We start from the raw sequence: 27476 nt of genomic DNA, 5'->3' as shown, positions 1-27476 counted from the left end.
TCTAGATCAGTTTCCTTGTGAATTTCTCAGAATCACTCACCTGGTAATGGTGAGGCTGGTACAAGAGTCCAGCCACTTACTGTGCTCAAGTGGGGTTCGTCTGAGGAAGGTGCAGCTCATTGAGGTCAAAGAGTTGAGTCAGAGAGGCGGGTTTGTGACACCATAACTGAGTAATTTTATTAATTTCAGTCTTGATTTCCTCATCTGTCAAGTGAGGCAAATCATGATTTCTATCAGGGTTGGAGTAAGGTCAAATGAAACAGTGCATGGCAGTGACGATGCAGCCCAGGTTAGCATACAGCAAGTGCATGGCAGTGATCATCGTCTCTTCCTTGAAAGGATTTGCCAGCGTGTGCTGCTCCACGTCATTTATTCTGCATCCCACATCTTCATCTGTTTCTCCTCCTAAGGAGCATTAATAGTTCTGACTCTTCATCCCGTGATGTCTTAGACTCAGTATCACTTTTCAGGGTGAGGGGAGAATGTAGTTTTCAGACTCCCAGACTTCCACAGTTAGTGTTCCCCATGTGTGGACCAGGATATGTGTAGACTGCAGGTAGGACCTGAGATTCATAACTTTAGAAAAGAAACTTTTTTTTTTACTATGAAGGAATTAGGGGAAGCAGGTGGAAGATCTAGTTCAGTAATAGAGATTTGCCTTGCTTGTGCAAGGCTCTGGGTTTGAGCTTTAGCACCACAAAACCAGCAATAAATAAAGTTTGAAGGAAAAGGGGGTTGAGGGGTGCAAGCCTGTGCCCTTTATATTAGCCTTGCAAAAGTCTAGTGCTCGGCAAGAAGGGAAAGCCTTATATTGTGCCTCCCGCAAGCTGAGTCCTGAGACTCCAGACAGTAGCTGCCACTTACCATAGCTAATTGTGCTGCTTAATTTTATGTAGGGCTTTCGCGAGAATGCCTGGCTGCCCACCCTTTATTCTGTGATGGAGAGGAACTTTGATATTGTGGTGTGGTTTTTCCCCTAGGTGCACTCCTGTTGTGTGCAGATGGCTCTGTGATGCAGTGTCACCACAGACTATAGAATCGTACTGCTGTTCTCACTCACTAGGGTGCGCTCCCTAAGAAATAACTAAGGGATATATCGAGTGTTATCTTCTCATAAGACAATTAAGCTCAATGTAGGAATATTGCCGAAGAGTTCTGGTCCAGGGCTGGGTGAGGTTCTGAGAATGGAGACCTACTCCATGTGTCCCCCGGGGCCTGATGAATGGAGACTAGTTTTAGGGAGGGATGACAGCAAAGAAAAGTTTAGTTATATTCTAACATGGTCTCGCAGCAGAGCTGTGTGGCACAATTTACAACTAACGCTGTTTCCTTAAAAATTCAATCATAGCCGGGCGGTGGTGGCGCACTCCTTTAATCCCAGCATTCTTGAGGCAGAGGCAGGCAGACTTCTGTGAGTTCAAGGCCAGCCTGGTCTACAAAGACTAATTCCAGGATAGGCCCCAAAAGCTGCAGAGAAACCCTGTCTCGAAAAACAAGACAAATTCTATCGTGTATGCTGATGAGATGGTTCAGTGGGTAAAGGGGCTTCCACCATGCTTGATGGCCTGAGTTTTGATACTTGATCATCTTGGTGGGACATGGTGACATGCAGGCAAACATCGTCCTGGAGAAGCTGATAGACTTTTCCAACAAGGCCACACCTAATAGTGCCTCTCCCTCTAGGCTTCTGGGAGACAATTACTTTCAAACTACCTCACCCAGTGTGCCTCACCCCTGAAAGACCAAGCAAGTCAATATTAGAAACACACTAGAGATCAAAAGGGAGTAGCAGATGCCATCACCAACACCTGTGGTGAGCAGCTCACACAGAGGGCGCCGCCTGTCTGTGTGGCCCTTTTTTCCGACAAAAGCATACACTCTGTCCAGAGTCAGTTTCCCTCAAAACTGCTCTGACCAGAAGTCACCTCTTTAGTCCCTGTGTCTGTAGCCACCCTTAGGCCTACAGCTAAGCCCTGACCCCTCATGGTGTGTGGGGCGGAGCTGCAGCCAGCACTGGTTTAGGACTCAACCTTGATGAGCAGGCCCCAGTAGTTTGCTGCTGCTTGTACAGCTCCTGTAATGGCTAATTGATGCCGCCTGTGTAAAGATCCAGTTTCCTGCGTGAGGCAGTTATGGGCGGCGACATGAGTCCTGTCAACATGATACCAATTTCCACAGTCAATTTGGTCAATTCAGTGGAAGGAGAAAAAAAATCAGACCATCCTGAAAATCAGTCAGAACAGTTACGGGAGGTTACTGAGGCAGCCATGGTCGCCTGACTGTGCTTTCATGTTTGAACAAGTTGATTTTGTGTTTTGTAGGCATAGCCTTGGTCATTTGGGGGAATCTCGTGTATGTAAAATGACACTTTAAAATTAGTACCTTTAAAAAATACTAATAAATAATAATCATTGTGGTGACCCAGACCCCTTTTAAAAAATGCATACCAGCTTTTAAAAGGAAGTAGCCATTGTACTACTAATATGCAATTAAGGGGGGTTGAGTGGTGGCCCCTAAATTTTCACGAAGGGAAAGTGTCTGCAAAACTGGATTATCAACCAGTTTTCTGGGAAATAGTTCTACTTCTGATAAGTTGTGTTTTGAGGCTGTTTTTTTAAATAACTATTGCTATATCATTTATACACTAAGAAAGGCCCCCATTTTAAGGATATGATTAAAAATTAGCAAAATAATTTTATACTATTATGTAACTATTGCTTTAATCTAGTTCTGGAATATCCCATCACCCTAGGGGGAAAAAAAAGTCTCCATAGCCATTCACAGTCGGTTCCTGCCCCAGCTCTGCTTGTCTCTCCAGTCCTTGTCCCCCTCCATCCCAGGCCCTGTCCCACTCTCTAGGGAACACTAGTGTATTTTCAGACTGTATAGATTCGCCTCTTCTGTACATAAGTAGAACATATGATATGAACCGCTGGGCCTTGCTCACATTTCCTCAGGTTGATCTGTGTTGCAGCATTTGTCAACCATCCATCCCTTTTTATTGCAGAATACTAGAATACTGTTATACACGTATAACATAGTTTATCTGTCCATTTACCAGTGGAAGGAGAGATTTGTAATTGTATATGGTTTGGGAATGTTAGGAATAATGCTGCTGCTGTTTGTGTACATGTCTTTATTTTTTCATTTGTTTATGTTGGTCATTTTTATTTTTAAGGTAGGTTCTCAGCACATAGCCCTGGCTAGCCCAGTACTTGTTATGTAGCTCAGGCTGGCAGCAAACTTGAGACAGAACTCCTGCCATAGCCTCCCAAGTGCTAAGATTATAGGCATGTGTTGTCCTGTGCGGCGTTCATATGGCTTTGTAAGATTCTGTTTCTTGTTATCGAACAGACACCAGAGAGTGGAATTAGTATCTGATTTTAGATATCTGTAATCACAGCTATTCAGACAGTCTCGGAGTTTAAGAACTTGTCATTTTATCATCGCTGGACAGTATGAAGTCAGTGTTACTACCTGGGGTTTCATGCTTTGCTAAAGACAGGGTAGCATTGTGACCCTGAAGTTTTATGGTCATTTATTTGATACAGGACCTCACAATTACCCAGGCTGGATTTAAATTCCTAGGCTCTCACCATCCTCCTACCTCAGGTTTCTAAATAGTTGGGACTACCTGACTTATTAACCTTATGGCTTAGGTTTAATTTTTAAAGACACGTTAGTTTTTATTCACTTATAGACATCTGTGTTGGTGGAGGGGCAGAGCCTGGTGTGGTCCTCAATATGATCCAAGACACCATTTGTGAACTCTTACATTCTTCCTGGTTTGGATATTTTTTTCAATCATCTAAGCACTTCCCACTATTGGTCAGAAGTGCTGAGAGCCACCCACCGTCTGTGTGGCACTCCCGAAGATCACATTTATGGCATCATCATGAAAACGTCCAGCTCACTGGGAAGTCACACTGAGGGACTAGGGAAACAGTTAGACAAGAAACACATGATGTGCCTGGGTAATTGTGACTCCTGTGGTCCCAGTGGGACAGCAGCTGCCTGGAGTGGACGTTGTCATGGCCAGTTCCTCGCCAGAAGCTCACGATGTGTATAGTGGCTCCGAGTGTTGGGAACATCGGCTCACAGACTGCATTATGCGTTGAGCACTTGGCTCTATGGCAGGCAGTGCTCAGCGCAGTCTCCCTGAAAGTCCCACAGCAGTTCTGTCACTATGGGGAGATGAGACCTGAGCATATATCCAGATACAATCAAATAGCAGCACAATCGGGCTGATAGCTGATCTTCCTGCTCTCAGAAAGTTGCCAGTGAGAGTTCAGGGTGGTCTGAGGATTCAGTGAGACTGGACTTCGCTATGCTCAGAGGTTGAAGGACGCGTTTGGTGCAGTCCATGTTCAGGGCTGACTAGCAGATCTTGGTGAAGTCCATCGGCCGCTATGCATAGATTCCCCCTGCTTCCCCTAAGAAGATCTGACCACAGGATCTGCACTGTTTGCTGTAAAAGCCCACCCATAACAGGTGATCTAGAAGGCTGGGCATTCAAATGAGCCACTGTGCGTTCACCTTTATCTTGCTTTGCCAGCACGATAGCGACTTCTTGGGAACCAGACTTTGAAGCAGGGAACACAAGCAAATGACATCTCATGCTTAATGCTAAAGGGGTGTGGACTTAGATTTCTTTCTTATTAAAGATTACACACGGCACTAACACAAGCATTGCCTTCTTCAGAGGTATGAAGCAAACCCGTAATTCCAGGCTTCCCTCTCCTCGTCTATATTTTCTTTGAGAAGATGCCACAGTTAAAATCAATGCCCTACCATTCATTTAAGCTCCCCTGCCTTCAATAAAACTAATTGATAAACCCTAATAATTAATGGCCTGATTAAACCAAAATGACTTACATCTGCCCTGGTGTTCCTGCTTTATAATCAGTCAGTTTAGCGACTCATCTTTTCTGTGCTTTGCTTACCGAAAGCAAGCCAGGATTTGTCTTGGTGAACTGGAGGAAAAGCTGCGAGCCTTCTGTTGCTTCTGTTTCCCATAGCTTGACATTAAAATAAACGTGGATATAGCTGTCTCCTCTAGAGTAATCTTTATACACAATCGGATGTCTATAGATTTTTCAAAAACAGAAAATGATCTCAAAATTTCTGGAGCTCTTCCTGGGAGGTTTAGAATTTCCATGTTTGATATGAAAACTTGATGTAGTAAGGGCAGTGACTATATACTAGACTTGTTGGTAGCTCAGCCATAAGGTGGATATTATCCACAGCATAAAGGAGAACTAAAATCAAGGGACCTCTTCTTGGCCAACATTTAAAGGGGTCCACTTTCAAATTCTGTCACTTGAATCCAAATTTAGTTTAATTTAACAACTGAAGCCCAATGTAATGTAATACAGCTATAAGCTGTATCCCTTATAGCTTTAAAGCAGTGGCTCGCAACATGTGGGTCGAGACCCCCTTTTGGGAGTATCGAATGACCGTTTCACGGAGGTCACCTAACACCATCCTGCGTATCAGACATTTTTATTACATTTCATAACAATAACAAAATTAGTTATGAAGTAGCAACAAAAATGATTTTATTGGGGTCACCACAGCACGAGGAACTGTGTTAAACAGTTACAGCACTAGGAAGGTTGGGAACAGCTGAAAGGTTTGAGTTGGCTTGTGATGTAAGGCCAAAACAATGGGTAAGGGGCTAAAAGGAAATTCTTAAATGAGGGCGCAGTGAAATGGCTCAGTGGATAAAAGCACTTGCTGCCAAGCCTTACGACTTGAGTTTGATCACTGGGACCCACATGGTAAAAGGAAAGGCCCAGCTCCAGAAAGTTTACACGCATGCACACGGATGCTCGCACACCGTGCACGGCACTGCACCCATGAGCACCACTCACAGTGGTGGCCTGTCAAGATCAGTCAACATCCCAGCACGGATAGAAGGGCTCACAAGCCCCACCTCCAGCTGAGGAGCTACTGGCAATTGGGGGACCAGTTTTCTTCAGTGGTATGGCCCCAGTAGCTTGCCCATGCTCCAGGCTTCAGTGGATGGCCCTGCAGCCATGCCCCTACAGGCAGCATGAATAGGAGTCAATGTTTAAAAAAAAGAGGGGGGGGAGAGGGGATGGATATGATCAAAATACATTGTATTTATTATAAAACTCTCAAAGAATTAAAATGAAAAACATATTTAGGAGTAACAAAGAGTCTCTGAGTATAATGACAGATGTGTGCCCGAACACCAGTCATCCGGCTATTTAAGCAAATCTGACAGCACATCTGGGAACTATAACGTGTGAGGGCTGGCACACTGGTCATGACAGGAGTCACTCAGTGGTTGCCCAAGGCTGAAGGTCAGGGCAGCGTGGGCTGCAGCAGAACACTGTCGACCGTGAGGGGTGATGGGAATGTATCCCGTCTCAGTTATGTCACCTGGTGGATACATTTGTCTGACTCTCAAACAACCTGCAAAATGGTTACAGTGAAACTGGTTTTTAAAAAATGAATCATGGGACTCCAAAGATGAATGTGAAATAAAACAGTTCTTGATCTATTCTTAACTTTGCAGATGTTTTACTCATAAGCAAAGAAAAGTGGGTTCCTTTGGCGCTGGCTTGAATCCAGACTCTAGTGAACTAGTTTCCGATTTAGTCTCTCTGAGGTGGAACCCAGAAAGCATCAGGTTTTAACAGCACTGCCAGGCTTGGGAGCCATTTAGTTACATGACTCACGTCTTTATAAGAATCATCCTGTTTGTCCAGAAGGGAAATGGCAGGGATGGCACAGCTGTGCTCTGTCTCCTGAGCAGTCTTTTGGGAAGTAGCAGCAGCTCTTGGATAGCTGTGGGTAACCTTCAGAGACCCGGGAGGTAGGGGGGGGGGAGTGACTCATGTTTCTCACGTGTCTTTACGTGGTGGAGTAGCAGTAAGCCTTTGCTGTGTGAGCATTTTTAAATAACTGCAGACTTGTCTTCCATTGAAGACTCTCTTTTAGGAATGTGCCCATTCTAAAACAAGGTTCTGTTGAGTCAAAGATGCACTGCCCTGGGCCAAATGCTTGTGTCTTCCAGCTGAGCAGGCCATCATTCGTTCACCATAGCTTCAACAGATGTTTCCCATGCCAACCAAACACCACTCCAGACGTGGAATGAAAAGTGTACATTCATGGAGCTTTCCTTCCCGAGCAGTGAAACAGGAAGTGCGGATATCTGTGTAAAGATACAGGACATCACTAATGCTAAAGCTTAAAGAGAGAATTAAACCAGAGGAAAGGGAAAGGAGCTTGGCTTGTGAGCCTGCATTTCACAGTAACACTTAAGCAGGAATTTAGGGATAATGAAGGAGTTAGCCATGCATGAGTAAGGGGGCAGAGCATTCTAGGCTTAGGAGCCACTGAGCAGGAGCACGGCTGGCAGATGAGCCGGGGGGGGGGGGGGGGGGGGACAGGAGGTACAGAGGAGGCATCAGCTCATACCCAGCCCTGGAGACTACAGGGAGGACCTTGTGTTTCTGGTTGACTTGGGAAGCGCTCGGTAGTTTTGGACAGAGGGTAGGCAACGCTGGCCTTAAAGAATCTTAGGTCTTAAAGAATTGCTTTGTTGTGTTGAACACAAATTGTAGAAGGGGCCAATTCCCTCAGTAGCCCTTGGAGAAATGTAGACACTCGTCTGACAAGAAGGTTTTCTTAACATTAAGTTGTTTTTATAAATTCTACTTACTGTGCTTTGGAAATTATTTTCTACTTTGAGTCATAGCATTGACAGTTTTAGAAGCAATGTTTTATCCACTGTCTCAGCTAATTCTTATAGTTTTTCAATTCTAACAAAATAACTATTATCTCCCTGCAGACCTAGAAGCTAAAATGTTACAAACCAAGTCCAAAGTCCCATCACAAGTTTGTACATGTTCAAAAAGACAGAAGCACAGTTTTGTCCCCACCTGAATCCATTGACTTGTGAAAGGAATCACAGTGTGTGTGCAAAGGGGACAGGTATGGAGATGTGTGCAGCGTCTCCCAAGCCTGTGAATTTATCTCTTGCGGTGATGGCACTAGCGCAGTAAACAGCTGTGAGGTGTGACATGCCCAGTTCGAAGCAAGCGTCAGCCAATGCTGTAGAAACTCAAGGGAAGTCATGGTGGCCTGAGAGGCTAGTGAAGCAGGGAGGCAGGGACTTGTGGCAGCCAAATTAGATCTGAGTTCAAAATGTAAGACAGTAGATCATCCGAATTTAAAATATTCTAAGCTGATATAATAAGCATCTGATTTGCAAAATAAAGCCAGGGTAAGTAGAATTTAAGATGAACTTCAGTTCAGCAAGGGGTGACTTGGGCCTCTCTGGCTAGCTATGCCATGTCCTACTGGCTGCTGAGACTCGCTTGAAAGTTCAACATGGAACCAGGTGTGCCGATGCTTACTATAATCTGAGCACCTAGGAGGCTGAGGCTGGAGGACCACAAGTGTGCTGACTGGTGTTTCTGTTTGGTTTGGTTTGTTGTCAGTGTGACACAACCTCGAGTCATCTAGGAAGAGGCAGCTTCAGCAGAGAAAATGACTCCATCAGATTGTCTTGTAGGCAGTCATTCTTGATTGATTGATGTGGGAGGGCTCAGCTCACTGTAGGCAGTGCCACCCCTGGTCAGGTAATCTTGGATTATATAAGTAGACTGAGTAAGCCAAGGTGAGCAAGCCAATAAGTAGCATTCCCCCATGGTTTCTGCTTCTCTCCTGCCTTCAAATTTCTGCTTGAGCTGCTGCCTTGACTTCCCTCAACGATGGATTGTAAGCTGTAGGATGAAGTAAAACCTTTCCTCTCCAGGCTGCGTTTGGTTATGGTGTTTATCACAGCAAGAGAAAGCAAACTAGGACACATAGAGTCCAGCCCAGGCAACACTGCAACAAGTAGTAACTAAACACACACACACATACACACAACTCTATTCTTGTTCTAAAATGTGCCAAGGAATATCTTTAACCTCATCTTTAAGGAGAGAAATGGTGTGATCAATGTCATACTTAAGGGTTAAAATGGTAGTGCTGTAAGAAGTATATGGGAATCTTGGAAAAAGAGAGGTTAGGAGCTAGTTGGCAAGTGCTTATGCCAACCTGTGTGCTATAGAGATTTGCATTAGTATGGATCTTGGTTTACTGATACAAATTTAAGGTCAATTTATATTTGTGCGTATGTGTATGCGTGTGTATTTCTGCTCTTGCTTAAGGTATTGTGTTTGTGCAGCTCATTTTAAAATGTAATGTATAATTAATAAAAATATAGGTTAATAGTCATACATGATAGTCAAGCTCATAGTCATGTTAGTTAGGTTTTCTAGATGTACAGAGATATGTATTTCAGATGGATAGGCATTCTTCGAACCTTTCAAAGACTACAGAATATGGCATTTAAAATGTTTAAAAACTTAGGACTTTTCATGACAGTGAGACATACCTACTCCTGGCAGCACCAATCTACTTCAGAGGATGGGCACCAAAGAGGCTCCTTATGGAGTTGGTTAGCCATTTGGGCAAGAAACTGCTCTTGCCTGGACTGCTTGATGGTATGCTGTGTAAACTGGACATGCAGGACCCACAGAGAAATGACTGCTGAACTTGCCTTAAAGGTGAGAATGTCCTTCGGGGTTCGTGCTTCATAAAAGAGTCTGCCAGACATTGTGCAGGGCATGGAAAAAAGTGACAAACTGCCAATACAGGCAGAACTGTCTTTGAAATTTCCTGCTTCATGGAGAAGTCTGCCGGACACTATGGGCCTGTAGGCTCCAACAGTACAGAAGAACTTTGGGTGACTGTCCAGGCAGCAAGATGTCTGTCAATTATAGAGTTTTGGAAGTTGCTTTCAATGAACTTATTGTTTACTTAGGTAATATATATCCTTCTGGAGTCTTTGATGGCGTTGAAGAATTGATAGTTATAGCTTTCCTTAGTTATGGTAAAAGATAAAGTAGATATAAATGTTGTAACTGTAATTCTTGCTTGAAACCTGTCTTATTTTATGTAATTTTAATATGTTAAAGTTAAGACCTTCCTTTTTATTTAAACAGAAAAGAAGGGGAAGTGATGTGGAATTCCCCTCTGTATGCTGTGAATACTGTTGGTTAATAAAGAAACTGCCTTGGTCTGATAGGATAGAACAGAGCTAGGCAGGGAAAACTAAATTGAATGCTGGGAGAAAGAAGGGCAGAGTCAAGGAGAAGCCATGGAGCCACCAGAGACAGACATGTAATAGGCCACGAGCCTTGTAGTAAAATATAAAATAATGGAGATGGGTTAATTCTAGATGTAAGAGCTAGCTAGCAATACGCTTAAGTAATTGACCAAGCAATGATTTAATTACAACAGTTTCTATGTGGTTATTTCGGGGCTGAGCAGTAAGGAACAAACAAGCAGCCTTTCTACAACTTAAACCCAAAGAATTCTTCCTCATCTCAGCTTTCATTATAATGCAGTTCACTTGAAGGACAGACCACAGAGACAGCTTCCACAGTTACGCCCTTCCCACTGAAACAGACACATCCACATAAGAATCATCCTATGAGCTCATGGTTTCCGTTCTTTCTACCTCCTCCTTCCATTGAACATTTGCTGATCGCTGATCCCTGCCTGTCCATCTTCCAGGGGCTGGAGGTTGAGGCAGTCAGTAGACGAGATTCAGGTTCCTGCTTCCATGGAGTCAGGCAATACTGAATAAGCTAATATGTAAGAAATTCCCTCTTTGCTGCCTCTTGCCCTCTAAGTAGGGCCTATTAGCTGTCAGTTTCAGAGTTGGAACTTGAAACTTGAGTTAAATATTCACTCTTTGCAAGATAATTTGGTGGGATATCCTACTTCAGGCTAAAAGATTTAGGAAGATTAATTCATCTGCAGAATTATTTTTTAAATATTTTATCAAAACTATGAGCCGCTTACTTTTTGGCTCGTAGACGATATTGGCTATACCCAGCTGCCTATGCTGGACTGCTTTTACCATTCAACATGAAGTGTTAAGCACACGCTGTTTGTTCCATCAAGAGCAGTGTGCTTTTGTCTTTCTTGGGTGGTTTTTGTGACCTCCCTGAATTCCAGAGAAGGCTTCCTGTTGTCACTGGTGATGCTCCCAGGGACCCTTTGTGTCATTATTTACCAACTGACTGCCTTGGCAAAGCTACGTCAGTTCTTTTCTTAACTGTAACAGTAGTCAAAAATGACATTGGGAAGGGGAAGGATAAAGAAAGGAAGGTTCGTATGTGCCTCTATATGTGCACACGCATCTTCAGGTCAATTTCTGAGTATTATCTCAAGTAGCATTTGTCACCGAAGCACAGGTAATGGTCATGTGTCCTGTTCGCATTGTTCCCCTCAACTAGGACCTGTTACCAGTGATGTGTGGGTGGGTTTGTTTTTATTCTTGTTCCCCACACCCCTTCCCTTTGACTTTAGTACTTCTTAGATGGGAGCCCTGACTTAGTGGATACACACACAGTGTAAACAAGCTCTTTTTGTGAATATACATTGTAAAAGGTTGCATTTTTTCTTACCTTGCTGCTCTTTTCCAAGAGAGAGGGCTAGGGCGATGGGGGTATTTCGTATTGATGAAAGTCAAGGTTTGAATGGGCTTCCATTTGAATAGCGTTTGACCTTCTGCTTCCAGAGAAAAGCTTTGTTATACGTTTGGGATTGGCGTTTGGGTGGGCCTAGCATACCATCTCTGCAGTGTTACATGGTGCACGTGTGTACTTTTATAAACAAGCAGTGTCGGTGTGCAGTTAGTCACTGCAGCTTTCTGATCCCTTTTAGATGTGAAGCCCTCCAACATGCTTGTAAACACAGGCGGACAGGTCAAGCTGTGTGACTTCGGCGTTAGCACGCAGGTAGGTCTTTTCTCTCTTCCACTGCCCCGTGGATTGAAAAGCACCTAGCTTCCAGACAAACAGGAGCTATGCGCCTGCTCGTCGCCGGGCACGCACTATTCATTTTTAATCTCTGAGCGAGTTTCCTTCATCAGAATATGATTGTTCATTGTTTAATGACAGTAAAAACTGCTGATGTTGTAATTACTACTTACGAATAGCAAACTTCATTGCTATGCAGCTTGGCTATGAAAGCGCTCTGACCAGACAAAAGGGAGGACAGCGAGGGAGCCGTGCCTGGGGAGCCCAACTGGCCCACGATAAAAATTAATATTGGGAGCAACAATGGTGGAGGGCCATCACAATGCGCAGCACCAATTTTAATTAATTTCCATTTTGGGCCTCCCCTGAGACCCCCAGTGATGGTGACCCATGCGCATGCTGCAATGTTGATTTGAATCGCAGCCACCTTTCCTCCCATCCAAACACGAGGACCAAAGCGAAGGTCATCTTCGCATTATGAGTTGTCAAAGTCTGTTATCCCTCCAGCCTCTTTAGTTCATCTCGTCCTGGCAACGCGTGGGGCTCCATTCACTTCTTGAGCCATCTGACGGAAAGATGAGGGTGTTCAGATTCTACTTCAAATTGACTTTTTATTTCAGGCGGGTTTGGGGCACTAAAGCGCTGAGCATCACGCTTAAGTGAATTGTTTAAGGTTATCTGCTATAAACCGTAATGCTGTGCTTGTTTAAATTGGAAATCACATCCAAAAGAAAAGAGAGATTTAATCATTTTTAATGTCTTTGTGGATGAATTTGTTCCCTTTTACATAATTTTTAGTTGATTTATAGGAGTGCTGATTGTAGGTTAAATGGGGAATAATTGCCCATTTTATTTCCACATTATCTTTATATTGTTCTAACAGACCGTTTTGTCTCATAGCTGGTGAATTCTATAGCCAAGACGTATGTTGGAACAAATGCTTATATGGCGGTAAGTAAACTTATGCAAAAAGAACATTTAAAGCCAATGTCTTTATCTTTATGTACATGGAAATGTATAATCCTTAAATTAATTCCACTGCTTCCGACTAGTAAGTCCTAAGTTACAAAGTCAGTCCAGGCCCTCGCCAGTTTTCAGGTCTTTTGACAGCATGCAAGGCTTTGTGGTTGGGCTATCAACTTATCTGACTTCCTTGACTTAACTGGGTGGTTCAAGTGTGAAATTGCTGAGTTTTGAAGTTTAATCCTACAGAAGAATTGCACTTGACAGCATATTGGCTACTTCTCCACACCACTTATTTCGTTAATCCTAGTAAACCCTCATATATACAGGCACGAGTCAGTAACCTTGGCTGTTTGTTCTGGGGCCAGGCCCTCGCCTCACCAGCAGTCTTTACCGACGGATCTCCCGATGTTATGCACTTAGTTTTCTCTACAGTGTATAGCTCTGTGTTTTTTCTTAATTGTTAAATTCGTGCAGATATCAGAAGATAAGTTGTTCCATTTCTTTTTCTTACCATTTGAAACAAGAGAAGTTATTTGTGGCTATAAAAGTCTTGAGTTTGTTGGTTTTCTTAATCCCTTCAAGAGTTGGTGAGAGTGGGGGGAGCCAAGGAGAATGCTTTTCTGGTCTCATTTCAGAGTCTTTTTGTTTGTTTTTTCACCCCTCCCCACTTCCTTCCTTTCCCTCTAGAGTCTGGTTTTTATTTCAATGTTTAGAATTGATTTTTACTGTTATGGTTCCAGATTTATGTAAGCAATCCCTCTCAGGTTAAGGAGCTTTGTTGATATCACACACTTAAAAGATTTTAGTATGAGTATATACCATTAATATTTTTAAATGTATTATATTTTTATTTACTTATTGGGGGTGTCGTGCAGATGTGGATATCTCCATCTACCATGAGGGTCCTGAGGGTCCAGCTCAGGATGTCAGGCTCAGAAGCTGGTGCCCTTACCTGCAGAAGCAGTTTGCCAGTCCAGAACCGTGGACCTTATTTTCAGTATTTTTTGTCCATGTGTTAATCATTTTTATAGGATTCTTGATGGAGCAGAACCTGGGTCTACAGCTTGTTATTCTCAGAACAATACAAAGCATTTCATTTTCTTTCAGATGGTCAAAATAGTTTATTTCGGTTTTCATATTTTAAAGAAAATTCACATTTTGCTTTTTCTCTAATTAAATGTGGAAAAAGTAGATCAGTTATGAAAGTTATCGTGTCTGCTTTTTAAAAGTTAGTGTCCTCCGTGACTCCCTCCGGGTGAAAGAAGCTGCTAAGTCCCTCTTCTAGGGAGCAAAGCCCTCTGAATGTCAGCCGCTGCGACTAGGAAAGCTTGACTGGGAAGGAAAAGACGCAATCCATGAAACACCTTCACCGCTGCCCATCCTGCTCTCGGTAGCTTTAAATTGCTCTGATAATTACATTGCATCACATCTGAGCTACAGATCCAGATTACAGTTGTCTTTCCCAGGTGTACGTTAAAGAAATTACTTTTTTCCCTTTTTGTTTATGGATGAATGTGATGCGTCCATATGTTAATTGAAAGTGTGAGGATTAAAATTATGAAACGTTAGCTCGGACCGGCAAAGCTGAAATTGCTTTGTTTCTTGGGTGGATGAATTCTAGTCATCAGCTTTGTAGTTCAAGCTGCAGAAAGCTGAGATGCCCAGGGAGGAAGCGATGAAAGCGAGAGAGAAGGGAAGAGCTGCAGCTCTGCTCCCTTTCTTAGGCGCTGGTTGGCCAGGTGCCTGCCAGAGCCTGGGATGGGGGAGCGTGAAAAGGACCCTCCTTTATGCAAGTGGATACATTGACCCAACTGCTGTCCCTGTTGCTGGTCCCTTGGGAGAAGGCCTGGGCTCTTCAGCTTCATATAAACCCCTGCTGTGTCCTGTTTCAGCTCTTATGGTCTGTAGTTTTGACTATCATGTGAGATTCCGTGCTGAATGTTACCAAACTATAGCTCCTGGGCCTCTGTTTTGTTTGTTCACTTGTTCTTTCTTTCTTTCTTGATTTGTTTATTTGTTTTTATTATTTATAATGTTTATTATTTTAAAGTTTTTGTTTGTTGTCAAGATAAGGTCTCTCTGTGAAGCTCTGACTGGTCTTGAACTCAGAGATCTGCCTGCCTCTGCATCCTAGGTGCTGGGGTTAAAGCATGCACCCCCATGCCCAGCCCAGGTCTGTTCTGTGAGTACAGTTTTACTGGAAGTGGTGAGGGTGTTAGTTTAGGGCTGGATGTGACGTCAGTAGCACCATGGTAGCAGCTGAGCTCAGCTGAGTTGTACAGTTGCATACATCCCTCTAAGTGAAAACTGTTTCCAGGCTGGCCTTTCACAGGAAAAAAACAAAAAAAAACAAAAAAAAAAACAGACGTTTTCCAGCCCCTAGTATATGCCAGCAGAACACATGTCAAGTACCTTCAGCTACATGAACTGGTCTCCACTGAAGGCGCTCCATGCTGTGAATCCAGAGGAGGCACAGGTGAAATTGGAAAAACGCCCTCATATATGGCACCACTGAAAGTGGCGTACTTGAGTCTGGTTGTACCAAGCATATGCATAGAAATTAAGACGGCTATAGTGTAGAGTTGTAATGGGGTATACAGAAGGTACTTACAAACCTGCCTGATCTTCATGCTGCTGGTTTTTAAAGAGGAACGTGGGCTAGAGTACTGTGCCAGTGGAGACTCAGGGGAAGGCTCAGCAAGTGGGAACACTTAAGCACAAGTATGAAGACCAGAGTTTGGATCTAAGCTCTCACGTACAAGCTGGGCTGATTTCACTTATGCTTGTAACCCCAGCACTGGGAGGTAGAGACAGGAAGGTTTCTGGGGCTGGGGCACACACGAGCACACACGAGCTACAAGTTGGGGACAAAAACTACTTTGTCAGTGGAGTAAGCTAGGGAACACTAGAAGAGGACACCCAGTGCCGTCCTCTGTATACAATGTATATGTACCACAGCCTTGTGAGAGGATAAAATGCAATGTCCTCAACCAGAGAAATGCCACATGGGAGTGCCCAGCGAATACCAGAGTCTTTGTGATGGTCAAACCTCCAAGGTGGACAAAGAAAAGACAATAGTCAAGGCAGCATGAAGAAGATCCCGAGGGAATGGTGGGGAGCACAGCAGATGCACACAGACTTAGGATACACGTTTCAAAGAGGACAATGGATGTGCACGCCCCCCCCACACACACGGGAGATGGCTCAGTGGTTATAGCATCGCTGCTCTTGTAGTGGCCCCAGGTTTGGTTGGCAACTCCCACATCAGCTAGCTGAAAGCCACCTGCACCTCCAGTTCCAGGACATCTGGCCTCCATGGGCACCTGCACATACACACACATGCACATACACATACATGCACATACACACACATGCACATACACACACATACACATGCACATACATACACACACATGCACATGCACACACATGCACATACACATACATGCACATAAAACAAACTGCATCTTTCTTAAAGGCCTTATTGGACCTGGTAGCGTGTTGGACACAGCGGGGATTATTAGTGATCTGAAAGTTCTGTCTGCAGTCCTGCTACCTGACCCTGCCTGACCATTTTGCTGTGTGGGGGTGTGGCCTTGCCTACCTCAAAGGAAGCTTGTCACCACAGTACATGCTAGCCTGGGTTTGTGCAGTTTGATATTTTTCTGAACAACCTGACTGAAGAGCAACTCCCTATTCAGAAGAGATAAAATATGGACCTTGATGTCTTCATGCTCCTGCCAGTCACACCCAGGAGTGTTGTGCCATAAACAGTCCTGGAATCCGTTAACTAAATATGGCTCCTGGCTAAATGCCCAGTCACAGGCAGAAGCTGCAGGGAGTGGAGTGTGCCAGTTTAACAGTGCTGCCTTGAAGAACCTCTGTAGCTTCAGCTCTGGGGACATAGTCAGAAACTGGCCAGGATTTGTTTGTTTGGTTGGTTTTATGTACTCTTGGCTTAGTCACACAGAGAGAGGTACTTGAGACAAGAGCTGTACTGTCCTTATTATATAGCTTGCCGCACTGTTGGCAGCTGTCAGGTGAGGCAGTAACAGCAGCCGGCCTTTGACTGTAGCACTCTGTCAGCGATACAGTACCTGATGGTAGTAGGCTTTATCTTCTTTCATATTGTACTTGAGGGGAGAGGACAGGGCATGCCACTGTGGCTGCACCCTCAGGCCATCATATCCTAACTCTACATTCGTGAGGTTCCGAGGCTCATCTCGTGCCCAAGTCGGTCACAGAGGCCTGAGTCTGCCTTGTGCATTGTAGGTTGGGCCTCAGAGCTTGCTGTCTACATTTGCTTCGCCTCCACCAGGGATCTTGTTTTGCTGCATGCTGTAATAATTTCTCCATCTGGAGGCAGCCAGAACCTTGTCTTAAGGACATCTCTTATTGCCACCTGATATTTGTGAATGACTTCACTCTTTATATATTTTTTCTCTTTTAGTTCAGTTTTCTGTGTTTTATTTTCAGTTCTCGGTTTGTATTTGTTTTGGTAGCTCAGTGGGCAACTGAAGCAAATGTGTTTAATTTCATCGTCCAGCCCACCCAGATGTTTTGTGTGGGAGTGCCACTTCTCTGTTTATTTTCTCTGTATTCTAGAGAAATGCACAGCTTGAGGATAGAAAAGTCAGAGAGAGGAAGCAGAAAAGGATGGGGGGAGACAGCATTTGATTGTACTCTTCAACAAGGCTAGAGGGTTTCAGAATGCGCACCATCATGAGTTCTTTGTTGTTTAAATTGTGTGTGCGAGAGAATGTGTGTCTGTGAGTGTGTGTGAGTGTGTGTATTCGTGTGTGTGTCTGTATATATGTGTGAGAGTGTCTGAGTATATGTGAGAATGTGTATCTGTGAATGTGTATGTGTCTTTGAGAGTGTGTGTGTGTGTGTGTGTGAGAGAGAGAGAGAGAGAGAGAGAGAGAGAGAGAGAGAGAGTACACACCCATGCCACAGCATATGTGAAGGTCGGGGGACTGTTTCTGGGAGTAGATTCTTTCCTTCCACCATGTTAGTTCTGGGACTTGAACATGGCTTGGAGGCAAGCAGTTTTACCTATGGAATCACCTCGTTTGCCCTCATTCTAAGTTTTTGATGGACATGATAGCTATAATGTATATGAAGGGTAAAGTTCATGCTTAGAACTGCATGTGTGATGAACACCCCTGAGCAGCCCCCACTGGCTTCATGCTGTCATGTGCCCGTAGTGGCGTGGGGTTTGAAGGCCTCCCTGTGAGGGAAGTAGACAGGAAGAGGGATAATTGCAGTGCAGTGTGGTAGCTAAAAGTGAAAGTCATGCACAATATTCTGTATGTATGGAGGTGTGTGCACAGGTGTGTGTGTGTGTGTGTGTGTGTGTGTGTGTAGGCCAGAGAGCAGTGTTGGTTGTCTCTACCTGCTTTTTGTTAAAACAGCGTCTCACTGAATTTGGAGCTCACCCATTTGGCTAGACTAGCTGGCATTGTTGATAGCAATGGCAGTCATGCTGTTATTCCCGGTTCCACAGAAATACCTCCTAGGACCTGTCACGCTGGAAGATGGGGTGTGAGTTAGGATCTCAGCCCTGCTGTGATTAGCTCTGCAGACTTGAGTGACCATTGCAGTCTTGTGGGACCTCATATTTAGAATTTAGTTGTCCATTTATTTAGTCACTGCAAACATTTCTGTAAGTGATGTGTGGGAGGCCAGATCCTGGAAGGGTAGAGCAGGAGGCACTGACTCAGGATACTGCTAACCCTGGGGAACAGAGTATGCGTGGCAGAGCTTTCAGGACCAGGCAGCTGCTGCACAGCCCGGAGGGGTGGCGGAGTCCCATGTGGCCCCTTGATTCTGTCAGAATACTCTGCTGCATAGAATGAAGCAGAGGCAGGAAGTGACGGACTATACGGGAGGTGACGGACTATACGGGAGGTGACGGACTATACGGGAGGTGACGGACTATACGGGAGGTGACGGACTATACGGGAGGTGATGGACTATACAGGAGGTGACGGACTATACAGGAGGTGACGGACTATAGCTGCTTTCTGCACCAGCCTCAGGCTTTCACCCTCATGTACAGTTGAAATTATTTCAGATAAAAAGTTAAAAATAAAACGTAAGCCATAGTCTTCAAGACCCTTTGACCCAAATTCAAATAAATCACATACAACTTTACACAGTTTGTGCATCCCCAGCTAAGATCATTGGGTTTGGGGGGAGATGGACATAGGGTCAAGTCCTAGCTCATTTGCTACCTTGGTTTCTGCCCCATTAACTGGTTTCTTGGAGCCTTCAATTTCTTGATCAGTGAAACAGTGGTAATGGTTTTTCCATAGGAACTGCATGCAGGATTCTCTGTTGCCAATAGAATGCATATATGCATACATGTGAAATTGTTTTGCTGTGTGTAAATGCCATGCAAATGATGGGGGTTCCCCATGTTGAGCTTACATTCAGTGTGTGCTGCCAGGGGTAACTTTCAACAGCTCACAAGTTCCCTTGTGCTTTCTTACAGCCAGAAAGAATTTCAGGAGAGCAGTATGGAATCCACTCTGACGTGTGGAGCTTAGGAATCTCTTTCATGGAGGTATGTTGCTGTTTGCTGTCATTGACACGTCTGTACAAATACATCCCATTGGGAAGAATGGAGGTCTTGAAGGAATACCACAAACCCCCACTCAGTGTGTGTGCACATCGCCTGACTCTGAAATCCTCATGTTGATATCCCACGTGACTTTCGAACCAAGTCTGCATTATTCTAGAGCACTGCTTCTCACACATCACGTGTGTAAGACATACCTGAAGTGTTCGTTAAAAACACAGTTTGTCAGCCCTACGCAAGACCAGTTCAGCCCAAGTCTCCTAGAATGCGTGGGTGGGAACTGTTCCCTGGGTGGGAGCCCTGCTTAGGCTGGAGCCCTGTTCTCTGCACACGGACTCCATAACAGCGCAGGGTGATGGCAGCCATGGAATGTGCATGTCTGACATCCAAGGGGGATGTTTTAAAAATCAGTTATAGTCATTGGATATATATGTTGTATTTTCTTTCTTAAAGAAGAAAAACCTACCCCATTCTAATAAACAATATGTGCATGTGGGGTAGAGGTGATGGGATGGGGGGTGTATGTTGTATAATTTTATGTGTTTACTCTTTATTGCTGTATTTAGAATGGATTTTTTTTCCCTCAGTGAGCCAGGTGCAGCCCCATTAGAACTCCATGCTAAGAAATAGTCATACAACTTGCATTAGAAAGACACCTGGCTCACTGGAATTGCACTCCCAGATAACCTGGGCACTCACTGGGGCTTTCAGAAAAGCTTTTCAATTCCATCCATTCCCATCAAGGAAGCCTTTTTTTAAAAAAAAAAAAAAAAATAGGAACATGTTTAAATAACCCCACAGATGAAGTCTCCATCACAATCCTATCGCTTTTGTTTGGTCAAATACATTTTCTGTGATCTTTCTTTGTAACGCATGAATACCATTGCATTTGGAAGGAAATATCTCCAGACCCAGCTCACCTGCACAGCAGGAAGAATGCCAAGATCAAATGCTCAATGTTTATTAAACCATAGTCTTCTGCCTTTTCCTGAAAGGCTGTCTAAGAGGAACTATAGTGTGCACACTGCAGCCCAGAGGCTGAAGTTAGCCTGTAGATAGCAGGATCCCGAGGACTTGCTCTAGTATTAGCCTGTCTCAGAAAAACTGCCTCTGACCTGTGGGACTCAGGCTTTGCTGGGATGGAATTTCCCTTTGGTGTTTTGATCATTCTCATTGGTTGTGTTTTATAAATGATCAGATACAGTGCAGAACAATTGAGAGGTCTCATCTCATGGTTCAGAATCCAGTGTTGGACACAGAAGACCCAGGTTGCAGTACTCGCTTTGGTACTAGTTTCCTAGGCGGCCCTAGGCCATCCTGCAGCCCCACCAGGCTCAGGTCTGAGCCCCAGTGCAGACTGACATTCTGTATAGCACTGCTGCTGCTCTTTCCTGTAGTTCCAGCAGCTGGAGAGCTGTGCTGGAGACAGAGGTGCACCCTCGCCTATTGGAAGCCTAGAAGCACTGTTAGGAGGGCTGGGAATATAGCCCAGTTGAGAGAGTAATTGCATAGCACACATGAAGCCCTGGTTTACTTACATGTGTGGCATATGAGTAGGATGTGATTCCAACATTCAGGGATGGAAGCAGGAGGATCAGAATTGCAGGATCATCTTTATCAGATGTGTAGTGAGTTGGAAGCCGGTCTGGGATCTATGATATCATCCTTAAAAGAAAAAAAAGTACTGTTAAGAAAGTATATCTGCCAGGCGGTGGTGGTAAACACCTGTAATCCCAGCACTTGGGAGGCAGAGGCAGGCAGATCTCTACGAGTTTGAGGAAAGCCAGAGGTACTTGAAAACCTAAACAAAAATAAAAGAAAGGAAGGAAGAAAGGAAGGAAGAAAACGTACCCAGGCTAGTCTGAAGGAGCTAGTGAGTGATATAAATTGGTTGTTCCTCCTTCTCACTACTGTACTTGGCTAGTCTCATAATGAGAAAATGAGAGCCCCCACCTGACTAGAGTGGAGTTATCAAGATAAAGGCTGGAAAAAAATAAATGAGAGGTAGCCAGGGACTGGGTCACATACCCCCAGGCTCAGGGCTTCGGAGAGTAAGTGGTCTGACTTCAGTTTTCAGCAGGTCACAGAGTGCTCTGTGGAGCATGACTGTAGAAGGACAGGCATGGAAACAAGAGGATCAGAAAGACCAGGTGGAAAGATTGGAATATGACCAATAAATATATTGAAATATGCAGCCTCAGTATCTTACTAGGCCCTGGGAATGTGAAGCCTAATAAAAAGGGGCACTGCACTGTAGGGAGGGGTCAGCCAGTGTGTGCATTGTATAGAGGGAGACTGCCAGTGTGTGCACTGTAGGGAGGGAGACAGCAGTGTGTGCACTGTAGGGAAGGAGACAGCAGTGTGTGCACTGTAGGGAGGGGTCAGCCAGTGTGTGCACTGTAGGGAGGGAGACAGCCAGTGTGTGCACTGTAGGGAGGGAGACAGCAGTGTGTGCACTGTAGGGAGGGGTCAGCCAGTGTGTGCACTGTAGGGAGGGAGACAGCAGTGTGTGCACTGTAGGGAGGGAGACAGCCAGTGTGTGCACTGTAGGGAGGGAGCACTCCATAGCTGGATGAGGGCCAGAGAGAGAAGGGTTCTTTTATGCTCTGTTTACAAGGAATGAGATGGAATGAGTCATGAGGCGAAGTCTGCTTAAAGTTTTCAAGGGAGACAGGGGCTTAACTAAGTCATCCCAAGGAGTATACAGGTGGCGGGGAGGTGTTGTCCCCATCCTCTTAGAGCTTCTGGCCCACTAGACTAACAAGTGACATGTGACCAACTTAAGTAATGCAGCAAGTCTCTAGAGAATAGAGTACAGCCTCTGGCACGTGTTTTATACCAAAGTATTTGGGGTCCAAGGTAGAGAAATGCATGGTAAAGGAAGAAGATTTTGATTCTACAACTGAAATGTTATGGTTCAGGGCTCCTTTGTTATTGGGTCAGTATGAAGAAAATGCCATCCAAACTTAAGTCAAAATAAGAACTCAAAGACTGAGGCTCCTCTTTCTTTTTACCAGAGAAAGTTGGTCTAAATGTGATAAGTACTATTCAAAACCATTACAGACAAATACCTGTAATCCCAGCATTTAAGACTGACGCAGGAAAATCATGAGTTCAAGGCTAGCCTGAAGTACATTAAAAAAAAAAATGAGGGCAGGGGAGATAGCTCAATCAGTAAAGCACTTCCCACACAGGCACAAGGACCTGCATTCAGTACGGACACCCACACAGAAATGCAGGCTGGTAATCCCAGTACTGAGGAGGCGAAGATAAGTAACCCAGGGATACTGGCCAGCCTCGCCTAATCCTGGCAGTCAATCTCCCGGTGGAAAGTCCTTGTGTTAAAACCCTTAAACTTTAAGACATAAAGGATGTTCCCCAAGGCTGACCTCTGCTTTCACACACACATGGACATACACCCTCACTGCTGCACATACACACACGAATGCACAGGACACAGAAGTGAACGTTGAAATGGCATTTTAAAATCTGAGGAACCCAGGCAGTGGTGACACACGCCTTTAATCCCAGCACTCAGGAGGCAAAGGCTGGCAGATCTCTGAGTTTGAGGCCAGACTAGTCTACAGAGTGAGTTCCAGGACAGCCAGGGCTACACAGAGAAACCTTGTCTCATAAAACAAAACAAAACAAAAATCTCTGAGGAACCAGTTGCAGCATGTTCCACAATCAGCACTTTAAAGACAGTTGCCTCTGGTCTCACTTCTAAAACTGCTCTCCGTGTGTCCGCCAAGCGTAGGAGCCTTCGTTCATTCCTCACTTCTGCCCGGCGTAAATACCATGGTAGGTACTGCAGAGCACTGGCCATGTAACCAGGAAGACCCTGCCTTGATAGAGAAGAAAGATGCTAGAACCCTGCAGTGACACGTGACAGGTCTCAGCAAAGGTGTGGGTGAAGCCCTCATGGCGAGCAGGGGTTGACCAAGGGTTGATTTCTGAGTGGAATTGGTCTTGTAGGGGGTCTGCCATCAGGAGGAGGGACCATCCCTCCCTACCCATTCAGCCCACTCTGGTGGACTGCTGTAAGCCCTTAAGGAGGGATTAGATGGCAGTGTAGGAAGGTAAGCTCCCCACAGTCTCCTGACATGTGGGCACACCTTCTCAGCATGTTTTCAGCCAGCAGTCCATTCCCATAGGAGATCTGTGCCAGAAAAATAAAAGATGGGCAGCAGAATAGGAAACTAAGCAAGGGCATTTCCCAGAAGCACCCGGGAATCAAATAGAGACAAATGGGAGAGTTTCCTGTGTCTGCTGCCACCCCAGGGCCCCGCCTCCTGTTCTGTAAACCTTCCTCTCCAAGGTCCATCCTTGTCAGCTCCTTCCTGCTGCCCCTTCCCTGTTAATATACTGTCATGGCCCCCATAGGGAGTCGTAACAAGACCTCTTGCCACACTCTTTCATAAAAGATAATGCTACATGCCTCCAAAGTGTGCAGATAAAAAAGAATCACAGACAGTTACATTTGTGCCTTAAGCAAAGAACCTTTAATATCAGACTATCTTTTATCTGTCCCCTCTTCTCTCAGGTCAGCAGCCCTCTGCTCCTGGGATAAAGTGGGTCTCCTCCAGATGTTGTCATCTGTGTGAAATATTTGGAGTGGGCAAAGTAGCCCAAAGATTGAAGTAAGACTATTCAACCTGAGTTGAGGACAGTGGGTTCTTGGGTGGGGGCGCGATCGGCCCCTTCTCTGCTGTGTGCTTACAGTTTTTCATGCAGATCTTTCAAGCGTTTGTGGCTCCCCCCTTGTGGATTGGTTATGAAGCCAAAGAAAGGAGGTCTCAGTGTGTGGGTTTTGTGGGCTTCCTTTGTAGTGGGGGAGAAAACCCATGTGGACTTAAGTTCTTCCGTAGGACACACCAGGAGTTGGTGTGGGAATGCAGAGAGTAAAGGAGTGGACAGCTGTGAGACCAGCAAGACTGAGAATCCCGGGCTGCGAAGAGCTGGGGGGGGTGGTCCTCCCACCCCAGAAGACCTGTTTGCCACTTTTAGAAAGCTCATGCCAGCCCTGGGGCTGGGTGATGTTTAGACTTATTCACCTGGTGCTGCCGTCAGTACTTCAGGGATAAACTTGAGGATAAAAATGGCCTGGCATGCAAAAACAAGGACTTTATTTTCACCAAGTCTGAGGGTTTTGCCTAATCCTGAGGGTGGGGATTCCAGAAACACTGGAGCATCTTAATTCCACAAGCTGTGCAGTACTTACCTCATCTCGCAGACAGTGACTGAGGAAGAGTCTACTCCCTTGGCTTTTCCCTAATTAATTATTGTTCATATTATGCCGTCTGAATCACAACATAACCCTCTAAACAGGAGGTAAACAGCCCCGTGTTCACAAGATGGCTTTTCTAGAGAAGAAAGTCAATGTGCTCCCTCCTCTCACCTTGTGTGCCCCGCACAAAGCATGCATATTAAAAAAAGGAACCAGGCGTCTGGCATGGTGGAGCCCATCTGGAACCCCAGTATTCCAGAGGTGGAGGCAGGAGGATCTTGAGTTTGAGGCTAGCCTGAGGTACATAGGAGGACCTCATCTCTAAAAAATGCACAGGGACTGGTGGGATGGCCCAGTAGGTAAAGACTCTTGCTCTGCCAGCCTTGATGGTCTTTGGAACCTTTGTCACGAAGTGCTCCTTGACCTCAGTGTGGCCCACGTGTGCTCCGTCACATGCTTCACATGTATGCACTCTCACACACACACACACACACACACACACGGGGAGGGGGACTCAAGGCTGAACATGGTAGAATACATCTTCAGTCCCAGCACTAAGGAGGTAGAGGCAGACAGATCTGGTCTAGTCTATGTATTGAGCTCCAGACCAGCCAGGGCACATAGTGTAAATCTGTCTCAAGAAATAAATAAACCATTTTAAATGAAGTAGACAAACAATCAGAAACTTCCCTTGGAAAGGCTGCAGTCCCACAGGCCTCTGCTGAGGGGCTGCCGGGAGGGCTCTCATGGACCTCGCTGAGGTTGGGGTGAGCGGTGTCCTGATGGACGCCTCTGCAGGAGTCAGACGCGAGTCCGTCTCCAGTGCACACTTGCTCTTTTCACTTTGTCCCCGCTCTTGCCGCCTTTGTTTGCAGCTTCACTCCCAGTCTCCTGAGTCTGAGGCGCAGAGCAGGCTGGCTCGACACGCTTGGTTAATTGGTGTGTCATCCAGTCCTGCGAGGCCCCTCTCCAGCACGAGCGCTGCTTTATTGAAGTGCTTTGAATGATGTGTTAAATGATGAAAGCAAGGCGCAAGGCTTAGAAAGATGTCTCCAGATAGGTGGAGAACATACTCAGAGAGCCACACAAGGTCATTGTCATCAAAGTAACACCACTGGCTCAGGATTTCTATGGGCTCCATTGTTTTGACAGAGTTTTTCGTAAGGCTTTTTTTTTCCTTTGTAATACTACGGATGGCATTCCACAGGGTATGTGTTCTACCTGAACTGTGCCCCTAGCCCTTTCTCAAAGTTTAGAATTTCCTTTACCAAAATAAATCCATGTACTATGACACTCTCCTGTCACGTGAATGCTATTTTCCTTCGTGTGCCCAAGATATCATTTGAATATGTGACCTTCATGATGTGACTCTGACTCAGCAGCTGAGAGGACCGCCATCTCCTCTGGCTTGTCACATAAGCATTTCCTGTTCGTAGTTGAGTAATTTATATAGACTTTGAATCTCACTCTCTTTACTACCTACACTATCCAGCACCCCGGTGGGCGCTCAGGAATCTTTTTGGCTCAGTATCTCCAACTTTTATAGTAGTTTTAGAGTAGTTCCTGAAAACAAAGGCCAGGGTTTGTGTCTGATGATGCCTTTGCTGTCAGTGCCCATTCGTGTTTGTGGAGTATCACTTGTCACCGTGCATAAAGAAATGCTTCGTCAAAGCAGCAGACCCAGATTCAAATCCCACCTCAGCCACAGCGTCTAAAATGTTCACATCTAGATCAAAAAAAAAGAAAAAATCAGCCGCTTTGACTAAAGATGAGTTTCCATTCATCTCAAGCTGTACTGAAAATAGCCACAAATGAAGGCATGGTGCCATGAACACACACGAGGGAGGGCGGAGTCAGTACCACAGCCACAGCTCTCATCTACAGGGAAGAAACAGTAGTTGATTCTGGACCATTTTGTGGGACCGTGGTCCGAGAACACAGATCTACGTTCTCCCAAATTCCTTATTCCAACGTGGAAGCAGTATCGTGAGGTTTTCTGGTTTTACAGAGCAAAGAAAGTCATGGATCAAGGCAAGTCCACTTACACCAGTTGTGCATCAGAGAGGCAGTTACAGAGGGGAGGGGAAGCTTCCTTATAGCCAAGATGCTGTCTGAGGGCGTCCTTAGCTTTCAGGTTGGTGGAAGCTTTCGATCTGTCTGTCACAGGATGTTCAGACACAGAGGTGGCCAGAGAACGGCTGTTAGAGGACGAGAACTCTGGACATGCAGCCTTCCAATCTCTCTCCACAGTGCTGCCTTTCCAGTCAGTCTCTGCAGACACAGCCTCATTCGCGACAGCCACCATCAGATTTTGGATGTGAGGGAGCAGGGGTCTGGTGAAAAACAACACGTGGCAGAACGAAGGGGGTCCTTCAGCAGCAGGGCACACGAGGGCAGCAGCCTTGCTGGAGTAGAGCACCTCAAAGCTCCACACCTGGGTTCCCAGTATCTGGAGCTGGGAGTAAAGATGGGGCCTAGAGAACTGTCTCATAGGTTTGTTTTTCCCTCTCTTTTGTGGGTTAAACCAAGACCTTGCATGTATTAGGCAAGTGCAGAGCCCCAGCCCTCAGAGTCTGTTTGAGAGGCAGTAAAGCTGATAACCACAGACCACATCCCAACTCGGCATATGACCCTCCCCAGGCCCAACATGAGACCGAAAGGTTCTAGGAAAATAGATGGCATCTGGGACCATAGAAATCTGGTCCTGTAACCAAGAAGAGATTCTGACTGCTGCATAACCCCGCATTGTTCCTGGGTCAGCAGTGGCCAAGACCACAGGCAGGAGATAGTCGGGGACTTTCTCCAGGGAACTCTGGCCTGCAGTCTAATGGATCCACAGGTTGGG

The 27476-nt window shown here is 45.3% G+C and overlaps 1 protein-coding gene across 7 annotated transcripts in view; it reads left to right on the top strand.

Moving 5' to 3' along the window:
* The window catches only part of Map2k5 (mitogen-activated protein kinase kinase 5), a 226115-nt gene that overhangs the window by 109098 nt on the left and 89541 nt on the right, over positions 1–27476 (top strand). For all 7 annotated transcript variants that reach the window (XM_050151791.1, XM_050151789.1, XM_050151790.1 and 4 more), the window contains 3 exons: positions 11761–11834; positions 12756–12806; positions 19318–19389. In XM_050151791.1, the coding sequence (XP_050007748.1) occupies positions 11761–11834; positions 12756–12806; positions 19318–19389 (197 nt within the window). The remainder of the gene's footprint in view (positions 1–11760; positions 11835–12755; positions 12807–19317; positions 19390–27476) is intronic.

The sequence above is a fragment of the Alexandromys fortis genome, unplaced genomic scaffold (genome assembly GCF_014885135.2).
Source record: "Alexandromys fortis isolate MF-2015 unplaced genomic scaffold, M_Fortis_MF-2015_v1.1 scaffold_70, whole genome shotgun sequence".
NCBI classification, from domain to species: domain Eukaryota; kingdom Metazoa; phylum Chordata; class Mammalia; order Rodentia; family Cricetidae; genus Alexandromys; species Alexandromys fortis.
Note: the sequence above shows the minus strand (reverse complement) of the source record. Positions and strands in the feature narration are given on the sequence as shown.